At 36.6% G+C, this 21,816-nt stretch overlaps 1 protein-coding gene across 3 annotated transcripts in view; it reads left to right on the top strand.

Annotated features, from left to right (window-relative positions):
• Positions 1 to 21,816, top strand: part of LOC111516107 (sialin) — a 57,133-nt gene that overhangs the window by 23,937 nt on the left and 11,380 nt on the right. For 2 of the 3 annotated variants that reach the window (XM_074175821.1, XM_074175823.1), the window contains exons 2-3: positions 14,949 to 15,157; positions 20,925 to 21,161. In XM_074175821.1, the coding sequence (XP_074031922.1) occupies positions 14,949 to 15,157; positions 20,925 to 21,161 (446 nt within the window). Of the gene's footprint in view, positions 1 to 9,464; positions 9,575 to 14,948; positions 15,158 to 20,924; positions 21,162 to 21,816 lie in introns of those variants that run through there. The other variant, XM_074175822.1, reaches the window with a different exon arrangement.

The raw sequence follows: 21,816 nt of genomic DNA, 5'->3' as shown, positions 1-21,816 counted from the left end.
TGTTTGCGAGTGGCGTTGTAAAAATAAATTATTTTTCAATGTGAAAAAATGCAAAGAGGTGTTATTGAAAAATCTGGCTATTACATATGACGATAGACTACTCTATTCATACCATGTGAAAAGTATAATTAAATGAAAGTAATGAGGTGAAGTACTGTCAGATCCTCTTGCAAAAGTTCATTACCTCCTGCATCCATTTGAGTTTTTACCTCGAAAGTTATTAGAGAATCGATAGTCTCTTCAAGCATTTCAAGGTACAGATTGCCAGCCAAGTTTTTTTCCAGAAATAATGAACCAATAATGCCATTTCCAAGAATACCAACCCAAACATTAACTTTTTGTGGATGTTGTTAATGCTCTTCCCGAGAAATATGTGGAGTTTGGTCAGTCCAATATCGACAATTTTGCCATTCAGAAAAAATGAACACTCATTACTGAAACAGATGTTTTACTGAAGATTAGGGATGGTATTGACTCGATGAAACATGATTTCACAAAATTCTATTCTTCTATCATAATCATCCTCGTGGTGCTCTTGAAACATCTACATTATATAAGGAAGCATTTTCAATGCTTTTCTTACAGTCTCGCGTGACATTCCCGTCTGTTCTGATACTTATCGTAAGGAGCTCGTGGGCTCTGCAGCAAATGTTCCCAAAACTTCAATTTGAGCTGCCTCATTTAGTACTCTGGATTTTTTTATTTGTCACTAAACCAATTTCGTAATACGTATTCACCAAATCAATCACATACCGGTGACTTATATTACAGTACGTCTTGGATGAATTGTAGTCATATCAATTCTGTCTTGAAAATTGGAAATCATTTTTACAGTTTCATACACTAATTGAAGTAATCACCAAATAGCCCAACAGGTATAATTGTATGCACAATACTATCACATCGTTCAAATTTGCGCCTAAGAACAGAAACTTTTTACAGTAGTAGTAGTAAAAAAAGACGGCTCTCTGTACACTTTCTGCGATGAAAATTAAAGTATCAACATTTACTTGACTCAACTTTACTATCGTCTCCGTTTTACTATTAGACTACTTTTTGATGTAAATTATTTGGAGCTAATGGCTAATGTTACCCCTAATAAATGGTTGGAACGGTACCACCTAATATTCTTACCAGTTCTGGTCAAACCATGCATCGCAGTATAGGCGTACTAAAAATTACTTCTGTTAGTTTAGAACGCTATTTTTCGGAAAATGCTTATCAAAAAATAATAAGTCAGGGTACCATTGGAAGCAGAATTGAATGCCAATCAAAATGATGTGCCACTTGACCCCCCTCCCATTTGAAATTCTAAGGGTGACGTATATGCATATGAAGTCAATTCTATTGGCATAAAAACTAAATAGTTACCGAACGAATATATTGAAAACAGTAAATACAAAACTACAGTATCGGATAGATCAGGACTTGACTTGTGGTTTTTGTCTAAAACTTCATATTGGCCAAACGGAAAGAAGCTTTTCCCAAAGAATAAAAGAACATAGGAGAACGTATCTGAATACGTTAAGGATTGTCATCAAGTAGCTTCCAATTCCACAACGTAATTTGAAGATGATTAAATAATCGTGAAACTACCCGAATGAGGAGTCAAAATGAAGTTCCTTTTGCATCATATCAGTATCCACTTCACACGATAATATGCTGTTAACCCATATGTTATACCCTTCAAAAATAATTGTTGGATAAGCCTCTGCTAGGAGGTAACATAGTTGCCTGTCAAGTATTTTGAATTCTGCTAATTTACAAGTCAAACTAGTTTTTTGAAATTATTAGCAATTATTTTAACAAATTAACTATCTCAACAGATTTGAGGAATGAAATGATAACCGCATTCATGAACGTCAAAACAATCGTATTACGAAAACAATGAGTTATATGTCTGTGAATATCGCCTTATTCATAATTCCAATATCGCACCTGAAGGTCAAGCTCATTGTTGAAAAGTTATAGCACGTACACTGAAACCGTTTCAACATTTATGTTTACCCATCACCTCGCACAATTACTCAACTTCTTAGTTGGGGAATGTTCTGTAACAATATGTGAATAATAAGGTTTGACCTTTGTAAAACATGGGCGGATTTATTATATTTTTGAAATTCTATGGTATTGTTGATGAAAGCCAGAAATACCGCCTGAAACAAAAATATCTCTCCTCTTAGTGAAATACATTCAGGGTGTATCATCAATACCGCACCACAAGCTCTGATCCGTGCTAGAGATCGCATGTTGTTTAAAGGTAAGACCTCGCAAAAGTTTCGACTTCTGAGGGTTGCCATTTGTTACGGAGCTTCGGCTGGAACGAAAAACCACAATTCAACAACACAGTGTTGTACACTAGAAATTAATTGGAAAAGGGAATATTTTTTGCTTTCTTGCAGTACACTTTCCTATAGTATGTTGTGTAGCGTTCCTTTGATTGATTCTGTTCACGAATGATTTGAGTAAAAATGACAAATTCGCGTAAATCAATATCACATATGTGAAAGTAGTTGTTTTGGATGGATATTTCTTCCAATTTATATCTGAAAAAAAATTCTGTGCATGATCTGATCATCTTTGTAATAAGTTCGTTTTGAAGTTAGTCTTTCACTTTAATATTATCAAAGACTATGTAGATGCAAAACCAAAAATGCTTTCAGGTTGCCAAGTTCTTCAATATCGTAGACAAAACAAATATGGCTGAGGATTAAATTAATCACGTGAATGTTTTTACGAACTGTCATCATAACAAGAGCGGAATTTTTGTCTCTTCCTGTGAAATAAAGTATTAATTTCATATGTATGAGAAATGAATGTCTCGCCTCTCAAAAAAGTATTGAAGCAGTTGCTGATGGAGAGGTGAAAACAATTATTTTCGGTCAGAAATATCTAGATCTAGAGCTACGTCTAGGATGCTATTTTGTTGCTAATTGGTTGCGGTAGAAAATATGGTTTCGCTCCTCCTTTTTTTCAATACTTGTATCGTTAACTTGACGTCAATTTAGCGATAATTTTTTTATTCCTGAGTTTTTCAAAACTTTGAATATACCATTGGTTTGCTCGCTTATTACCAAAAAAATTAAAAATTGCACAATGACCAGACCATATTAGTTTGTTCTAATTATCCCCCAAGAAGTTATCAGAAAATAGTAGGTACATTGTTTAACAAGTGCACGGAATTCAACAATTGGTTGTTTTGAAAGTTTTGTCCGTTTTGATTTCATGTATTTTCGTAGCTCCATATCTCATTAAATATTTATTTTACTGTGACGTGGTATATGCTGATCGATAGAGAATTTTTTACTTTCTACACTGGTGCTGTCCATATTTTTCCAAATTAAAATTTTTTGTTTCTCTTTTCAGCTTAGTAGTATAATATAAAAATAACAATAACAATAAAAATTAATTGGCGCTCCGGAGCGACTTCATTGATTCCAGTGGCGCATTTACTTTTTCAGCTGCGGGAAAACCCGGAAAAACCTGCAGCACCACATCATCTGAAGATCTTGATCTGCTAATGTCCTTTCTCTCTCATAAAACAAAATGTAGGATGTCTCCAGAGGCTCCAATGAATTCAATACTTCGCCAGAACACTTCATGACACGACTATCGTCACACTTAAACCAGTCCATTTCGTCTTTGACCAAGGCGTAAAAATGACCAAATTCAACGCCTGAACCACAGTGAACAATGACTGCATGAATATTATAATAGTGGTCTGCTAGATTACAGTGTTTATCTATTTCGAACCTTCGAAAGAGCTTGGTGCTCCCGTCAGAGATTGAGTCTTGTTTGAAGATCATCAGTATTGTTATTAAATTGACTGGTGCCTCAGCTTTACTTCTTTCCTTATAACAGTCGATCATCACCTGTTAAAAATTCCATTTTCAGATGACTTAACAGTAAGCTTTGCACGGACTGGTTATTAGTCATCAGGGAACGCTAGATGAAGTTCCAGAAATTCACATACGTTTTTGCTACCTCTTGAACATTTACTACAAAGTAAACAAGTGAGGATTTTTCCAGCAAAAGATTTACAAACACAAAGCGAGATAGACTGTACGGAATCATTCAATCCAAAGTGGCCAGGAGTATTGATTTTGCTATTGTTTTGCCCACGAAGAGTATTCAACAAGAACTCCAAGAATTCAGAACAATCGTCTTGTTATCCTAACGAGTATCTAGTGGACTTTAAAGACTCCAGGAAATTGGTTGGAGCGAAACATGATATATTCCTACGGAACTGCAGCTGCATGAACAGGTGTTTGAGTTTGGTGAATAAGTAGGAATCAATCTCGTTCTCGTTCATCATTAAAACCTCGTTCTTGAAATTTTTTTTCATAAACAACACTTGTAAAATGCTATTCATGTAGCAAGTGTTTCCTAAATTACCGAATCCAATTTTCTTTTCATAATTTTCAGGACAACTCTCTACTGATTCGTTAGGAAGAACATGTTTTACATAATCTGCATAAGAACCATTTTCCAAGCTGCGATCGATCCTTCCAAGTGAAAAAGGGTTTCGTAGAGGGATCGATTCGGCTCTTGCTTCATGAAGCTCTTCCATTGAAAGGGAACCAGAACCACGAGGACTGCAACTCATATATTTCTCTTCCAATTAAAATTGAACCAAAAAGCTGCCGAAACAAACCGAAAAATTAACCAGGCATTTGGCAATAATAGTGATGATGGTTTGCAAAGGCTGCTTTTCAAAAGCTTGGAACCCTGTTGCGAGCCAGAAAACTGTACACAACTCAGCAACTTTTGATGCTTTATAAAGCTCACATCAGACCTTCTTTGAAGTATTGTTCTCATGTATGGAGCTCTGCTCCCAAACATATCCTGAAGCTGCTGGATTTCATCCAGAAAAGAGCCATCCGCCTGACTGGAGATGCGAACATCACGTGCAACCTTGATATCCTAGAACATCGGAGAAGATTGGAGATTTGTTTCTCTTATATAGATACAGGAGGTGTTCAAAGTGACTTGGCGCATTTGATTCCACCAAGAGCGGTGGAATCAAAGGTGAATCGCTACTTTCGCAAACGCACCGCTCTGAGAGCTCCTTGAGGATTTTTCGGTAGTGCTTGTATTTTGTCCTTTAAAAAAACGTTCCGTTTCGTTTCGTTCCTACACTAATTCAGGAGGAGGATTTGGGGACCCCGGTGGATACTGACCCATCAAAATTGTTGTGTGGGAAGGCTGGAGAGTTCGAAAAGTGGGTGCCCCACGATTTGAATGATGTCACAAATTGTCACGTTTCGAGGTCTGTTCTTCTTTGCTTTTGCGCAACCACAACGATCCGTTTTTGGATCGTATCGTTACGTGTGAATAAAAGCGGATCCTCTACGATAACAGGAGATGTTTAGAACAGTGGTTGGACACGGATGAGCTACCCAGGCAGTACCCAAAGGCCAAAAACCCACCAAAAAAGACCATGGGTATTGTATGGTGGTCAGCGGCTGATGTGATTCACTATAATTTTCTGCAACCGGACCAAACCATCACAGCAAAGTCCTATTGTGAGGAAATTCTCTTTGGTTATCAGAGCTCTGTATCTAGCTTGATCTCTTCATTGAGGCTCGCCAGCCTTGATATTAGCTCCTTCATATAGCTAACGCCTCTGGTATCTCATTCCCGCATCTCCCATGCCTTATCCTTCACATTCTCTCCTACTGACAGAACCTGCAAGAGGTTTCTTTCGCCACGCCTATAATGCTCATATCATGTCCTGTTAGCAGATGTGCTACTATCCTTAGAACTTTGCGGTTGTGGTTTAGTAGGTTTTTAGTAGGTTCAGTAAAAGTTGGGAAAGGGTTCGTTTATGAACTTTTGTATCTGCTGTATCTGCTAGTTCCACGAACTTAGCGATTTGGCTTGCATCCACGAACTGATAGATGACTTTAAAATTGTCTTCACCAGTCCACAGAAGGGTTCTGGACCTATTATAGCGCCCTACAAGTCGCGAAAAGACTTATAGGGAGCTGTAATACGCACACTACGCAGTGTTTGATTGCGGTAACATTTGCCTGACACGTTTTTGTGTTGTGAGAAATTTACAAAGGTACTTCCACGTTACTTAAAATTCTCGAATAAAATTCAGATATAAAATAAATATAGTTTAAAAAAATTAAAAAACACGCTTTCAAAGAACATCGAGCTAAAAAGTTAAAAATATATATTTTTTTAAATAAGCTTAAAACAATAACGAACGAAAAATACTAGTATTATTGTGAAAAAAGCGAAGGGCGCTTGATATACAAAAAAAAATGGCACAAAGCCATCAAGCATTTGCATTCAAACGGGAATAAATATGAAATGAAAAGGAGAGTTACAAACAAACAAACATACATACATACATACAGGTGAAGCTAATAAAAGCATGGTAATGACATTGTCTCTGAAAGAAAACTATGTAGATGAGGTGCTCACTTTTCGCAGAGTTTTTTTATATTTTTTCTCGATTTTGAACATTTTAATCCATTTCATCTTGCCTAAAACTGAAAAAATTATAAAATGTCCAAATATACTTTTTTCAATAATCAGTTCATTATTCTTTTCACAAACCGTTGAAATATGTGCTAACCATGTCAAATTCAAGTTTTGAATCATGTTTTTGCTGTGTATTTACACATTTCATATTAAGGTAGGTACTTTTCCACTGAGAAGAATGTAACGGAATTTTCAGAAATATTAAACGATTCCAGTTTGTACCGTTAAAAATTCAAGTTAATCGCTCATACGCCAATCAGTACGTAATTATTGGATTTATATTCATCATCGTGACGAATATTCAGCAGATAATAATTCTTCTTGAATAGTAGTAGTGTATTGAGGCATGTTCAGATAAGATAAATATTGATGGAAATGCAACTTTCTTGCATTACAGCAACATAATTGTTTTAATTTTTTTCGAGCCAACAAATTTTTTGTCTACGTAATGTAATTTTTTAATAGCCAGGAGTAATGTCAGTAGTAGGAAAGACCGGAACAAAATGAGATAGCTAAGACAAAACTCGTTATACAAAATAATTCAACTCTTTGATGAACTTCTTTAACAGAATTGAACGTAGTAGGATTACAAATTTACGAAAATTTTTGGCAAACAATGAATAATGTAAACTCGTCAAATTACATATTTTGTCCCATAGCCGAGGTGAGATGGGAAACACTATGGGGCAAAACCAGTACACATTTAATTCGTGCAGACAGCATTTACAATTATGTGATTTCGCATAGCCATTACGCGAAGATTTTTTCCTGTAGAACCTAAAATCCGAGCTTTCACAGGTTTCACATATTGCGCCAGCTCGTCTACTTGTTTTGTTATGAAAACATTTTTGAATCGTCCCAAAGGTTTTTCCCGCAGTCATTATTGGAATCGGTGTCGTCATCAACAGTATCACAAGCTTTCCTTAGGTTAGGTTAGGTTGGGTCCAAAGTGAGTGGGTTTATTCGACCTTCCACCGCATCCCGCAAGAGTTTATTGTGGCTCACACTTTTTACTCTCTACCAAATAAACCCAGCTTCTTAAGGAAGCTGATTAGTTTGTATGGTGAGTGGTCTTTCAGGTCAGATGGTAAGAGTACGGCTCTGCCGAACTCTAAAAACCTAATACGGTCCCCAGCGGGGCAGGCGCAAAGTATGTGCTCTGCTGTTTCATCATTTTCCAAACAGAGGTGACACACACTGTCTTCCGACAGTCTGAGTCTCTGCATATGATGACCTGCAATAAGGCCTGTTAGTTCATCTCTACTGTAGTCCAACAACTATTTGGTATCAAGCTTCCAAGGGTGTTCACGATCTGTTCAACGTTCAACCTGTGGAAAAAATAACGTCTTTATACTTTCACTTATATTTGAATTCTTTCACATGCGATCTAGTCAATTTAGTAATTGTAATAATTTGAAACAACAGTTATGTGCAGAATGTTTATATATATGAAGATTTTCGAGCGTCTCGATCGGACATAACACTCGGACATAACACTCAAAAAAGTGGCAAACCATAGACACGTGTTTCGGGCTTTTGGCCCATCATCAGTATGGTTGTCAAAATAACTACAAATGCACGGAGCCATCAGCAGAAGCCAGCCGGTCATTTGACATTTCAGTTAATCGATCTTGTGTTTACAAGAATACTACTAATATCACCATGAAGGCAGCTATAGCTACCTGCGTGACATCCGGGTCCAGGAAATAATACAAGTATGAAGATGTTCGAGTGTGATTTATCGGACATAGCACTCAAAAAAGTGCTATGTCACGCAGGTAGCTATCGCTGCCTTCGCAGCAACATAAACACTATTACACTCCGGACACTTAAAAGCTTTTAAACTCCAGATTTCTCCAACTTGTCACTCTTATCTTTAGCATTGAAAAGGAAATCAGATAACCTGGCATTTGGTCAGCCACTTCCACATTGTTTTTTCTGAAGAAACCCGCAATTATCTCTGTTCTTTTTCCAAAATATGTTAGAGATACCCATTTCTTGATTTCTGGTTGTATGACCTGAGGGTATATTAATCTGTAAGTGACCCTTAGGTCAAACAACATGAAGATATGGGGAACTCTAACATATTTTGGGAAAAGAACAGAGATAATTGCGGGTTTCTTCAGAAGAAACAATGTGGACGTGGCATTCAGACCACATGTCAAGTTATCTGATTTTCTTTTCAATGCCAAAGATAAGGTGGACAAGTTGGAGAAATCTGAAGCTTAAATGTCCGTAGTGCAATGTGGGGCAATGTGGTCGAAATTTACAATAGCGGTATGCTGAACATGGAAGGTCCTTCAAACTAGGAGAAAATGATTCGACATTTTCAAACCATTCCTTGGCATGCAACCACAAGTTCCCGAATCTAAACGATACGGAAATTTTGCACTATGCAAGGAAGGGTTAAAAACTCAATTATTTAGAATCCTTCGAAAATTCACAAGCATAAACATTGTGGGTGCAACCTGTTAAACGATCAAATCGATTTAGTTTACTCACCGGTTTTCAAATTAGCACATCCGCATTATAAATTGTAAATTCAGGTACCCTATCAACCAAGTACCTCACTTATTACCTACAGGGGTGCTATATAAAGGCTAATGTAATAAACCATTGTTAGTTTAATATATAAGTTTGAAAATGTCCTTATAGGACGAAACTGCAGTAACGTTAGTTACAAATAAAAGTGGTAAAAAACATAGAAAGTTTGAATACTCTTTTTTTCCCCCACGTAGTAACGGCTACTTCCATCAATTTACATAAAATCATTCACTCAGAAGCTATAACATCTCAGTCGCACATCAAAAAACTAAGAATACGTCTATTCTACAAACAAACTTCCTGCTGGATAATCGCCAACTGGCAAGGTCACCTAAAAATCTAATTAATCCGTATTCAGTTGATATGAGGCGCGTTTCAGAGATTTGCACCTTCGAGTCACGCCACTGATTTGTTTGGCCATTGCTGAAGAATCGCAAATGAGTATAAAAAAATTCTTGGATAGCAACATTGAAGGTATCTTCGTTTTAGTGTTGTGTTTGGTTCCTAGTGATAATGAACGAAAAGCAAATGTTAGGTTGGTATTTGGAATAAAGATCTTTCAGGGAGTTTAGGTTTCGGTTATTTTCAATAAGAATATTTTGTCACTTCGGATGAGAATTAGGAATATTCCTGTGGAAGTGGTTAGGGTATTTACATAAACAAAAGGGCGCTTTCAAACTATTTCTTTACCTCCTTCCCATTTCAATTAATGAAAATATAAGAACATATTTAAAATAACCTCTGAATCAACATTTATAAAAAATGTAACTAATTAAAATATTAAAAAAAAACAGTCGCAATACTTGAAAACTTTAAATGTCATTTGAACAAATCATGTTTCACAGTGAGTGCTTCGTCCGAAAAAACCCTTACCCTTCTTCTGAAGCAGTTGATGAACCATTTTGGACATTTCGGTAAAAAATCTGGTCATTAATTGCCTTAACCTTAACAACATCATTTAGTTTCTCAACATTCAAAAATCCTTTCTATTTTTGATATTTTATTCCATTTCGAATATTAGGTTGTTTCAGAAGTTTTATCAGTTTTTGTGAGTCTACTTTACAATGTAATATCTCAGTGGATACATATTCACTTCAATCAAATCAAGCGCCATTTGAATCACTGCACTTTTGCCAAGTTATAGTCAATCATACAAACCGATGACCACTTTACAGTAGCCATGGTACTTTTTGATTGGTTTTTGCCTTTGGGAAGTGCCTGGGTGACTTATCGGTGTCCAACCACAGTCCTGAACGTTTCCTGTTGTAGAGGGTGTACTTTTCATCACACGTGATAATGCAATCCCAGAAAGGATCGTTTTGGTTAGGCGAAAGCAAAGAACAGACTTCGAAACGTGAAAATTCCTGTTGATCGTTCAAATCATCCACTCTTCAAGCCATTATGACCTTTGCAATACGTTTTGTACCATCAAAAACCGCTTAAGAGCTGACGCCCCGTTCTTCCGCCATTCCACACACTGTTTGTGATGGGTCAGTCTAGACCAGGGTCCTGAAATCCTTGTCCTGGATCAATGTATAGTATTGACAGTTCACAAAAATGGCAACCACAGAGTATCTTTGTTTCTATATGTTTATATAGTGCATTTCTTTAATGTCCCCCCCTTTTATTTTTTTACTGGATCAACTCAAAAAATTTAAATTTGGGATAATTAAATCAATACATGAATACTTCATTTTGAAGTGAAATTAACAGATGAAACTTTCAAGATAGCGACTGAGCGCCATCTGGAAAAAAAATGTAATTGAATGGAGGGTCTTGTAACACATCATTTAGAAGCTACTGACGAATACTTCACAACCCTAGAATATGAAGTCAATATCTCTACCTGCTACAAAATGGCGAAACATTTAATAATTTCTTGATGTTAAAACACATTAATATCGATAGGTATTTCTAAAACTATTCCTTTTTATCTCCTATATCGAGTGGTCCAACGAAAAGTATGCACCTTGCTTTTTTCCTTTTTTTGTAACTTAACGCAAAAATGCTCGGACAGGTCAATTTTGCTTTTGAGGGGGACACATTTTAGATGTATTTTTCTACCTGTGCCTTCAACCCCCTAGCGAGGGTGAGTAACAACCCTAAAATTTTAAATGGAAAGTGGGGTCGAGTGATATATCATTTGAAAGGACACAAAATTCTCTTTCCAATGATACCTAATTTGTTGTATTTACTTGAATAGTTATAAAAAAAGCAAGAACATTTACTCGATATTTTTGGTGTTAATGAAAATGCGGAAAAACGGCATTTTTATCACTATTACATTCCTCAATTTCTCTCGTGCGTTTTTTGGTTCAAATAACAACAGCAGATAAGTGTACAAAAAGAATTTAGGCAAACGTTCATTGATTCAGTTCGGTTGCTTTTGAAATTATTTCAACTTTACTGTAAAAATGGTTTATTCCATTCCTGAACGAGTTAAAATTGTTAAACTTTATTATCAACATAATAGTTGTGCTAGACTTACTGCTCGCCTCTTTAATAACAGTCATCCCGGGAAAAATGTGAATGATTCGTGCGTTGCCAAGTTATTCCAAAAGTTTGTCGATACCGGATCTGTCTGCAATGTGAAACACCAGCCACGGAAACCGATCAGAAATGAAGCAGTGGAAGTCGCTGTTTTGGGACATGTTGAATTGGATCATACTCAAAGTACCCGTCTGCTGTCTGCAGCCTCAGGTGTCTCCCGTTCGTCCATAATACGGATATTAAAAGCCTATAAATTTCATCCGTACAAAATTAAATTAGTACAGGCACTCAATGAAGATGATCCTGATGGAAAGCTGCAATTTTGTGAATAACTGAGCCAGCTACTAATTGATGATCCGCACCTATCATTCAACACGTGCTTTTCCGATGAGAGTACATTTTTTTTGAATGGAGCTGAGAATAGGCATAATTGCCGTTACTGGGATGACAGTAACCCACACTCATTCCGAGAGGTCCATACCCAGTACCCTCAAAAAATCAATGTGTGGTGTGGCATATTAGGTAATCATATCGTAGGGCCACTTTTTATTCCTGGGAATTTAACTGGTGAGGTCTACCTGAACATGCTTGAAGATACAATTGATCCTCTCATAACAGAAATAATTGAAAATGACCAAAATCATAATGATGATCGGCTTCATTTCCAGCAAGATGGAGCACCTCCTCACTATGTTGCTCCGGTAAGAGAGTTTTTAGATGACCGGTTTCCTGGACGGTGGATTGGAAGGAGAGGCCCCATCGTATGGCCTGCCAGGTCACCTGATTTATCGCCTTTAGACTTTTTCCTTTGGGGACACTTGAAAAATAAATGTTTTGCTATGCGGCCCGAGTCCATAGAAGATCTTCACCAACGAATTACAGCAGAGTGCAGAAGTATAACACCTGATCTGCTACAGAATGTTAGGAATAGATTTGAACAAAATCTGTATTATTGTATGGAAGCAAATGGGTCACATTTTCAGCACTTGCTGAAGTAGGATTCTACTAAGTCAATTACACATTTCAAAGTAATGGGTTGTAGTTGTTTTTCTTCATAATACCTACATGTTTGAGTGAAATACAACAAATTAGGTAGAAAAATACACAGGTAGAAAAATACATCTAAAATGTGTCCCCCTCAAAAACAAAATTGACCTGTCCGAGCATTTTTGCGTTAAGTTACAAAAAAAGGAGAAAAGCAAGGTGTATACTTTTCGTTGGACCACTCTGTATGGCAATCACAACAACACGATGATGTTTGTTAATTTATTTTTTGTTTATAAAAACGAAAAAAATGAACAATGAACATCATTGTTCAGCTAGCATATTCTCATTTAGTTTTCGGTTTTACTAGTGGAAAGATACCACGTCAACAATCTCTGAAATGGTCAATTCTCATCCATTGGAATAAAAAGTTGAAGCGATTTGAAGCTATATTTGAATATGCTGGAAACTGCTGTTGACCCTCTCATCACTGAAATCGTCAAATCGAATCCTAATGAATTCGATATGGATATTATATTCCAACAAGATGGAGCACCACCACATTACTCCAGACAAGTAAGAAACTATTTGGAGTCTACTTTTCCCGGTCGTTGGATTGGCCGTCGAGGTCTTACAGAATGGGCAACCCGCTCGCCAGATTTGACACCTTTGGACTTTTTTTATGGAGCTATTTGAAGTAAAACGTGTACGAAACTGAACCTGCTTCAATATTGGGATATACGGCAGAAAATAATAAATATTTGTAGAGATATTGACGTTACTGTGTTCGAAAATGTTCGGCGTGAAATATCGGATAGGCTGTTTATATCTTCTGAACTGACTAGAAGCTCTTTACCTCATATTATGTAGTTAAATGTCAATGTATTCAGGCAATTATTGAAAGCTCCGCTATTTTGTAGTAGTTGAAGATATTGTCATTATATTTTAGGGTTGTGAAGCATTTGTCAGGAGCTTCAAAAAGATGATTTACAAGACCCCTCTTTCCATTTAATTTTTTTCCCATACGGGGCCTAGTCGCCATCTTAAATTTCCATCTGTCAATTTCACTTCAAAATAAAGAATTCATGCATTAATATAATTATCCCAAATTTCAATTTTTTGAGTCGACCCGTTCAAGAAATAAAAGTGGGGGGGGGGCAATAAAGAAATGCACTGTATAAAGATATAGGAACAAAGATACTCTGTGGTTGCTATTTTTGTAAACTGTCAATACTATTAAACTGATTTGTATTAAGTATCGACCAGTTGAATCACATATGCATAGAAAGTATTTCTGGTAAAATACGATATCATAATGTATTCAAATGATAATAATAATAATATTTTATTTCTATTTAGGCCATATAAAGTTTTATAGGAAACTGTCAACACAAAAAAATAAACATACTAAGAGTTAATTACTGAAATTAAATGAGGCGATAGTAAAATAAGTACAGACCTAAGAATTATTATTAAAGAAATCTGCTATTTCTAACAGATATGCTTTCAGTGTTTTTTTTTATTATACAATTGCTTTGAAGCCTTCACATATCCAGGAAGATCATTGTGAATTTTTGGACCAATGTATTCTGGCCCAGAATAAGTCACTATGAATTTGGCAGTTGGCACATGGAACTGGTTTTTGATTCTCGTATCGTGGTGGTGAATACTCTTATTTAGTAAAATTTTACTTATTTTTCAACACATATACACACATTTCAAATATATAGACCGATGCAAGAGTTAAAATATTATATTTTTTAATATACTATCTACAAGAATCTCTTTGCAAAGCATCGTACAATACGTTCGTACGAATACATTTTGTGCCGAAGTTGACCCTCCCCAGAAACAAACACCGTACCTAATTCCGGAGTCTACATGAGTATAATAGACACTAAATAACTCAGCTCTAGTCAATACCGATCTCAAATTATTAAAAAGAAACTTCAGGGAATTGAGTTTAGATATCAGATGTTGGCATTGTGAGATTTTCACTGAACTTTTTACTAAACCGCAACACGTGTTTCGCTATACAATAGGTTCGTCAACCGTGTTCATACTGATTAAGTTGTAGCTAATCAGTGCTTTATTTAATAAAATAATTTGGATCATATGACCTTAGGTCATATGATTCACTGAGGATACACTATAAAAACACACTTTTGTCTATTTTTCACGATAGTTCTATATTTGTTGACTAGTTTCGGTCAACACCATTTTGAAAACTATTTTATTTATATAGTTTTTATAGTGTATCATCAGTGAACATGAATTTCCACAAAATAAACAAGTCGTCAATCAAAGAAGACATATGATTCAAGTTACTACCAATTCCTTCACATGTCATCAAACGGATTTTTGTAATTATTGTTTACTGAAGTACTGTTTTAAAAGTAACAAAAAAATTCAATAATTCTTCTTTTTTTTCTCAGGCAAAAAATTCAACATTCCCGTCCGATTTTGGATAGGAATTATGGTCTTTCTGACGACTTACATCAACTACACTACCAGAGTTAACATGTCTATCAGTATTATATCAATGACGAAAGGAAAAAGTAAAACGACTCCGGAATGTCTTCTCAAAGACATGGAAACAACAAATAATTCATCGACAACCCAAATACCAAAACATTTACCCGATGTAAGTATTTACGAAATCATACAAATCTCAGAAAACGTCTTCTCAGTTATGAAATATTGTACTTTTTATATACTTCAATAATGTCTTCAATAATATATTCCTCATATTCACAATAATCATCAATGCTGCAAAAATCAATAGCACGTCAACATTTTGTCAACAATTGTGTTAAAAGTTCATGGCATGTGTGTTCTCAAAAAATACATTTGTTCGTCCCTATTTTTTTTTATTCTACGTATATGTAGGTCGCGGTCTGCAGATTTTCATGTCTGCTGTTTCATCTACAACTGAGGTTGTCATTATCAAAGGCAATAAGGCAACGGATGAAGTGCTCATTATCTTCGTTATTGGCTACAGGAGTTGTAGACGAAATGTCAGGCATGGAAACATGCAGATCGGAGCCAGTAAACCAAACAAATGGCTTAGACACAGTTATCTTTGGTCATGAAAGTTTACACTGATATTATTTCTGTATTTGCCACAATAAATAGAGTGAATAACGCTATCTATTCAAAAAATAAGGTGAATTTTCAATTATTCTCAAAATATATTTATTTGTTTATCAATTTCTATTTGACCGTCGTTGACGTCGTTCAATAATTTATGATCGATGCGGTTTTTTTGGTCAAAATTCAGCAATTTTGGAAAGAGGTACACTTCTAACTACAAACTGCCTTATAAAGTACTGTTCCCAAGTAGAGAGGACTGGACTGGATCCTTCGGGAGAGGAAATATTACGAGCAGATAGTTCTTGGTACACATATGGATAAAAAACACCTTGCGGTTCTGGTGCAGGTGTTTTCTGTCGCAGACCTAGGACAGCGATATCAACCTACCTAGGAAGCTATGCGTCTGTATTTCAAGCGGAAATTTACGCTATTGAATTGTGTGCGGAGAGATTGGAAGAATCTAACATCATACACAAGTCAATAAAAATATTCTCGAACAGTCAAGGGGCGGTGGAAGCTCTGGGCTCCTATCGAGCAACGTCTAAATCAAAATACCAAAAACGACTCTCCTTAAGACTTAACAAATTGTCTCTGGTCTGGATTCCTGGCCATACTGGCCCGAATGGCAATGAGGCTCAATGGAAGCTCTGGGCTCCTATCGAGCAACGACTAAATTGGTAGCAAATAAACAAAAACGATTCTCCTTGATAGAAAGACAGATTGTCTTTCAGATTGTCTCTGGCCAGGATTCCTGGCCATTACTGGCCTGGAAGGCAATGAGGCTGCTGACTTCCATGCCAAGGAGGGTGCTGCCAGCAGCTTCATCGGACCAGAACCTATCATTGGCATCGCTTTAGGCTTTGCCAAACAAAGATTGAACACCTGGATGGCAAGAAGATTTATGGACTTCTGTCAGAATCTTCCGGAACAGGCCTTCTTACAGGTCACTGTCATTTGAATCATCATATGCAGAGACTCCGACTGTCGGAAAACAGTGTGTGTCGCCTCTGTTTGGAAAACGATGAAACATCAGAGCACATACTTTGTTCCTGTCCCACTGGGGACCAAATCAGGTTTTTAGAGTTTGACAGAGCCGTACTCTTACCATCTGACCTGAATGACCACTCACCATACAAACTAATCGGCTTCGTTAAGAAGCTGGGTTTATTTAGTCGACTGTGAATAGATGTGAGCCTCAATAAACTCTTGCGGGTTGCGGTGGAGGGTCGAATAGACTCAATCACTTTGGACCTAACCTAACACTTCCAACTTTTATGCCTCTCATCAGCAAACTAAACATGCTAAACGCCTGAAACTGTGAACATATGTTCGAGAAGAGTGTACCAACTTGAAAAAATACAACTAATCTAATGTACGTAGCCCGCGAAATGTGAACATTCACCTTATTTTTTCAACAGCCCTCGTGTATTAAGGACCTTGGAGTAGACTTTGACACGAAACTGAATTTATTCACCCAACGAAAACTTGGCCCCTCCACTGTAAGTCAGAAACGGACGTGTAATCGAAAGTTCCAAAAAACACGTCAATTTTTATTTTTAGGGGGACTAATACTGATATGGAAATCATACCCGAAACTTCACCCCTTACTCCCCCTATTTTTTTCAATGGCATGGGGGTCGAGTGATACGTCATTTGAAAGGTCTTTTGTCCCTCTATTACTTCTGTATTTTTTAATGGGTTCATTCGTTATTGAGAAATTAAATGTACAACGTTTTATTGAAGAAAAAACAGAAAATTCGCTGTCGCTCATTTTATTGAGAAAATCAACAAAAGTAATATTAATGGCAACACAATCAACGGATAAACTGTTCAAAATGACCTCCATCTAGTTCCATATACTTTCGAAAGCGTTCCTTACACAATTGAAGATGTCCGGAGTCAGACATCGGCATTCCCGAATAATTCTCTGTCGCAGGTCTCCTAGATTTGTAGAATTTATTCAATTTGTAGTAAACGATGTGAAATAGACGACACTGTTAGTTTTTTCTGCACTGGTAGTTTTTGTTGAATCTAGTTGTCGCAGAACAAAAAACAGGTAGTTAGCCACTGTCATAAATTATTATTCATTCATCCTTGGAATCATCCAGACCACAACGTGAGCCATCAATACATTAAACAGTTAATGGATAAGTTTCGGACTTCAGGTTCTGTGGACAACAGGAAACATGAAGTATCCCGCCTGTCAGAAATGACAGAGTTGAAGTTTTAGTTTAAGAACAAGTAAAAATGGATAATCGACAATCCATCAGAGAAGTAGTTAGAGCGTCTGGTATCAGCTAGTAGTGTTTTTTGGATTTTGAAAGCCTACAAATTTCATACTTTCAAAATAAGGGTAGTTCAGGGATTAAACAAAGACTATCCTGATCGTCGACAGTTTTGTGAGGTGTTCAGCAAGTAACTGACCAATAACCCAAACCTATTATACAACACATGTTTTTCAGACGAAAGTTCTTTCATGTTGAATGGTGAAGTGAATAGACATAATTGTCGTAACTGAAGCGATGTGAGTCCTCATTTGGTGATGTAAACACATTCACAAACTCCACAAACATGGAATGTCTGGGCCGGCATTCTTGGTAATCATGGTGTTGGGCCATTCTTCATTGAAAATAATCTCAATGGAGATACATACGTAAATCTAGTACAAGACTGTGTAAATCCTACACAAATTTTAGAAAATGATGACAGTTTAGTAGAAAATGAAATAACATTCCAGCAGGATGGTGCACCCCCACCTTTTTGCTGTTTGGGTGAGACAGTTTTTGGACGAACGTTTTCCAATGCATTGGATCGGCAGAAGGGCTCCAGTGGAGTGGCCAGCTAGATCACCAGATCTCACACCGATGGACTTCTTTCTGTGGGGGCACCTGAAGTCGAAAGTATACTCTACTAAGCCTACAAATCTAAAAGACCTGCGACAGAGAATTGTTCGGGAATGCCGATTGCCGACTCCGGGTATCTTGAATAATGTACGGAACGCTTTCAAGAGTAGACTGTATTATTGTACGGAACTAGGTGGAAGCATTTTGAACAGTTCATCCGTTGATTTTGTTTCCACTGATATTATTTGTTGTTGATTTCCTCATCAAAATGAACGACAGCGAATTCAATTACATGACGATGTCAAGTTGGCATTTCAATTGTCAATGCTGTTTACTTTTGGAAAAGTAAGTAAACTGATATGTTTTATGATAGAGTCAATGGAAATTTTGGATTGTAATGAAGTCCATATATTTTGTTTAATTTCCAAGGGGCAATGTTTCTATGATTCTTTTCGATATTTTCATGGTCTACAAGTTGAATAATCAAAATTATGAATTCTCAAATCATTCCAGAACTTTTGAAGTTAGGAAAAATATGTTCAGATGTATAGGTCAATTTTTGCATACTATCGTAGTTATCGAAAAAGTTTATGGACAATTTTTGTAAATCTCATGAACTTGTATATCACACTCATTTGAATTTTTACGATATTTCTACCCATTTTTTGAATCATTCCTCGGAAAGTTTGGAGATTTTTGGAAAAGATCCGGAAAAACACTTCCCCGTTTTCCGGATTGTACCCCAACTCCGATTATCTGGAGTTCATCACGGCCTTATCAACTAATGAAAATTTCAAAAAGATATATCTGGTCTTTCGAGAGTTATCTCTGTCTGTCGCACGACAGACAGACGAACGGACGGGTAAACGGACTGGAAGACTGAGAGAATTATTCAAAAATTGTAGGTCCGCTGTAAGGACCGTAGTTATACTACTCTTCAATGGTCGAAGTATTATTACATTTTGATTGAGTATTATTACTACTATTTGAGTAGTATTAGTACTAAATAAGTATTACTACTACTGTTCAAGTGTCACTACTACTAATTAAGCATTACTACTACTAATTAACTATTACTACTACTAGTATCACTACTACTATTTATGTATTACTACTATCAATCAACTGCTGGCAGCAGGCGGAAAACGGAAAAGTATTATAATTGAATTGGAGGAAACGAACATCCGTAGCCAAGAGTCTACCGAATACCTGAGAATCCACATGGATCGAAATATGAAAATGGGAGCTCATGTTAGAAAAATAGCAGAAAAAGCGGGAAAAGCCATAAGCAACATAAGCAGGATAATGCCCAACGTTGGGGGTCCTCGAGAAGGTAGCAGAAGAATTCTATGCTCAGTCGCCCAGTCGATCATGCTATATGGCGCAACGATTTGGAAAAAATCCATGGAAAAAAGGTGTACAGGAATATATTACTTAGTGTTCAACGGAAAGCAGCCATAAAAATAGTGTGTGCATATAAAACAACATCAACTAAAGCTTTGCTGATGATTGCAAGAACCTCCTCAATAGATCTGCTGGCGGAAGAGAGAAAAATGGTTCAAAACAACGTATCAAAAGGGTTAGCAAGGTTAAATATTATGGAAAAATGGCAACAATCTTGGGAGATAGACGATGGAAAGGCCAACAGGACAAGAAGACTGATAAGAGACGTAGAACCATGGATGAACAGAAAATGGGGAGAAGTGAATTACTTTCTCACACAAGTACTAACGGGGCGTGGGTGTTTTCAGGCGTATCTGTTTAGGTTTAAAGTGAGTGACACAGAAGAGTGCAAGTATTGCGGAATGATGGATCCGATAGAACATACAATCTTTTTGAATGCATACGTTGGGAAGAACAGAGACGAAACGCAGAAATGACGACAGGAGAATTAACACCGGAAAACATGATAGGGAAGATGCTCAAAAGTATAGAAAACTGGGAAGCCGTTAGTAAACTCTCCAAGACCATCCTGACAAAGAAAAGAACTAGATGAATAATAATGAAGTACTGAAGGAAAAGGAAGAGCCCTGATCCATCACTGCAGTCTGCTATTCCGAAGTAATGCCCGAGGGCGGCTATAGGGTAGCCTGCTTGACTCATGAGTGGTTTTTTAGTCGGTAAAAATCCGACACTATCTGGTCACAGGGCGACTAGGTGTCTTTCGAAGATTTTTCCACTCGCCGAAAAAAAAAACTATTAATTAAGTAGCACTACTACCAATTAACTATTACTACTACCATTCAATTATTACTACTACTATTTAAATATTACTACTACTATTCAAGTATTACTATTACTACTTAAGTATTAATACTACATATTGAAGTATTACTACGATTCGATTAAACTTTTTTGTTTGTGGTATTTAAACTTGAAAAATCACCTATTTCGAAACTATTCAATCTCATCGACTTCTTCGTCGTTGCTTGTTTATTTTTGTGACAATCATTTATCGTTTTTCTATTTTTTCAGTATGGACCACGATACGAGTGGGATGAAAATACCCAAGCCCTAGTATTGGCGAGCTACTTCTACGGTTACGTCATCGGTTCCTTACCTGCCGGATTCGTTTCAGAAACATGGGGTCCATTTAAAGTGATATTCTGGACGCACGTTCTCTCAGCCATCATGAATTCCCTGTCCGTGTTTGGAACCTGGATACATTACTCCGTACTCGTGATTACAAGAATTGTATTAGGATTAGCTGCTGTAAGTTTTTTCGTAATAACGCTTTCAGCTAATTTAGATCTTGGAAAATCTAGCTGTGCCCCTGAGATGCGCGAACGATAAAAAACAGATGGTAACTGTTCACTACCAACTTTTGTCAAAAAGTACAATCGGGAAAAGAATGTTGGCTTAACTAAATTCGGCAACCGATAGTAATTGATGGATAATTAATTGATAGGATAATCAACGCATAGTTTCTAGAAATAATTATAAAATGTAGCAGGTAGATAATCTACAAAACATTGCGAAGATTGGTTGCCTGAAGATTAAAATATGATTTTTCGCATACTGTTGATGGATGGTTTTCGACTGGAAGTGTTTCGATTCCGGATAGATTACCATTTTCATCCTCTGTAACGACATTCCCATATTCCTGTTCCGATACAGTGTCGCTATCCTCATCATGTAAATAAATAATCAGGTAATCTTGTTCGATTGATAACCTATTTAAGATAAAGTAATTAACCAAGACTAAAACGATAAATATTCATCTTCTATACTATATCAGGATTACCAACTATTGATCCCCAAAAACCTACTTGTCGATTTTTCCAGCTACCAATGGATCCTAAACTAATTGTCAAAATTCACAAATCGACTTGTGGAAAAAGCTCTTCCCGTTTGAATTCTAATTGAA

The sequence above is a fragment of the Leptinotarsa decemlineata genome, unplaced genomic scaffold, assembly GCF_025532065.1.
Source record: "Leptinotarsa decemlineata unplaced genomic scaffold, Ldec_3_MD MMD2_tig00001393_RagTag_RagTag, whole genome shotgun sequence".
In the NCBI taxonomy this organism is placed as follows: Eukaryota; Metazoa; Arthropoda; class Insecta; order Coleoptera; family Chrysomelidae; genus Leptinotarsa; species Leptinotarsa decemlineata.
This window is presented reverse-complemented; position numbering and strand designations above follow the sequence as displayed.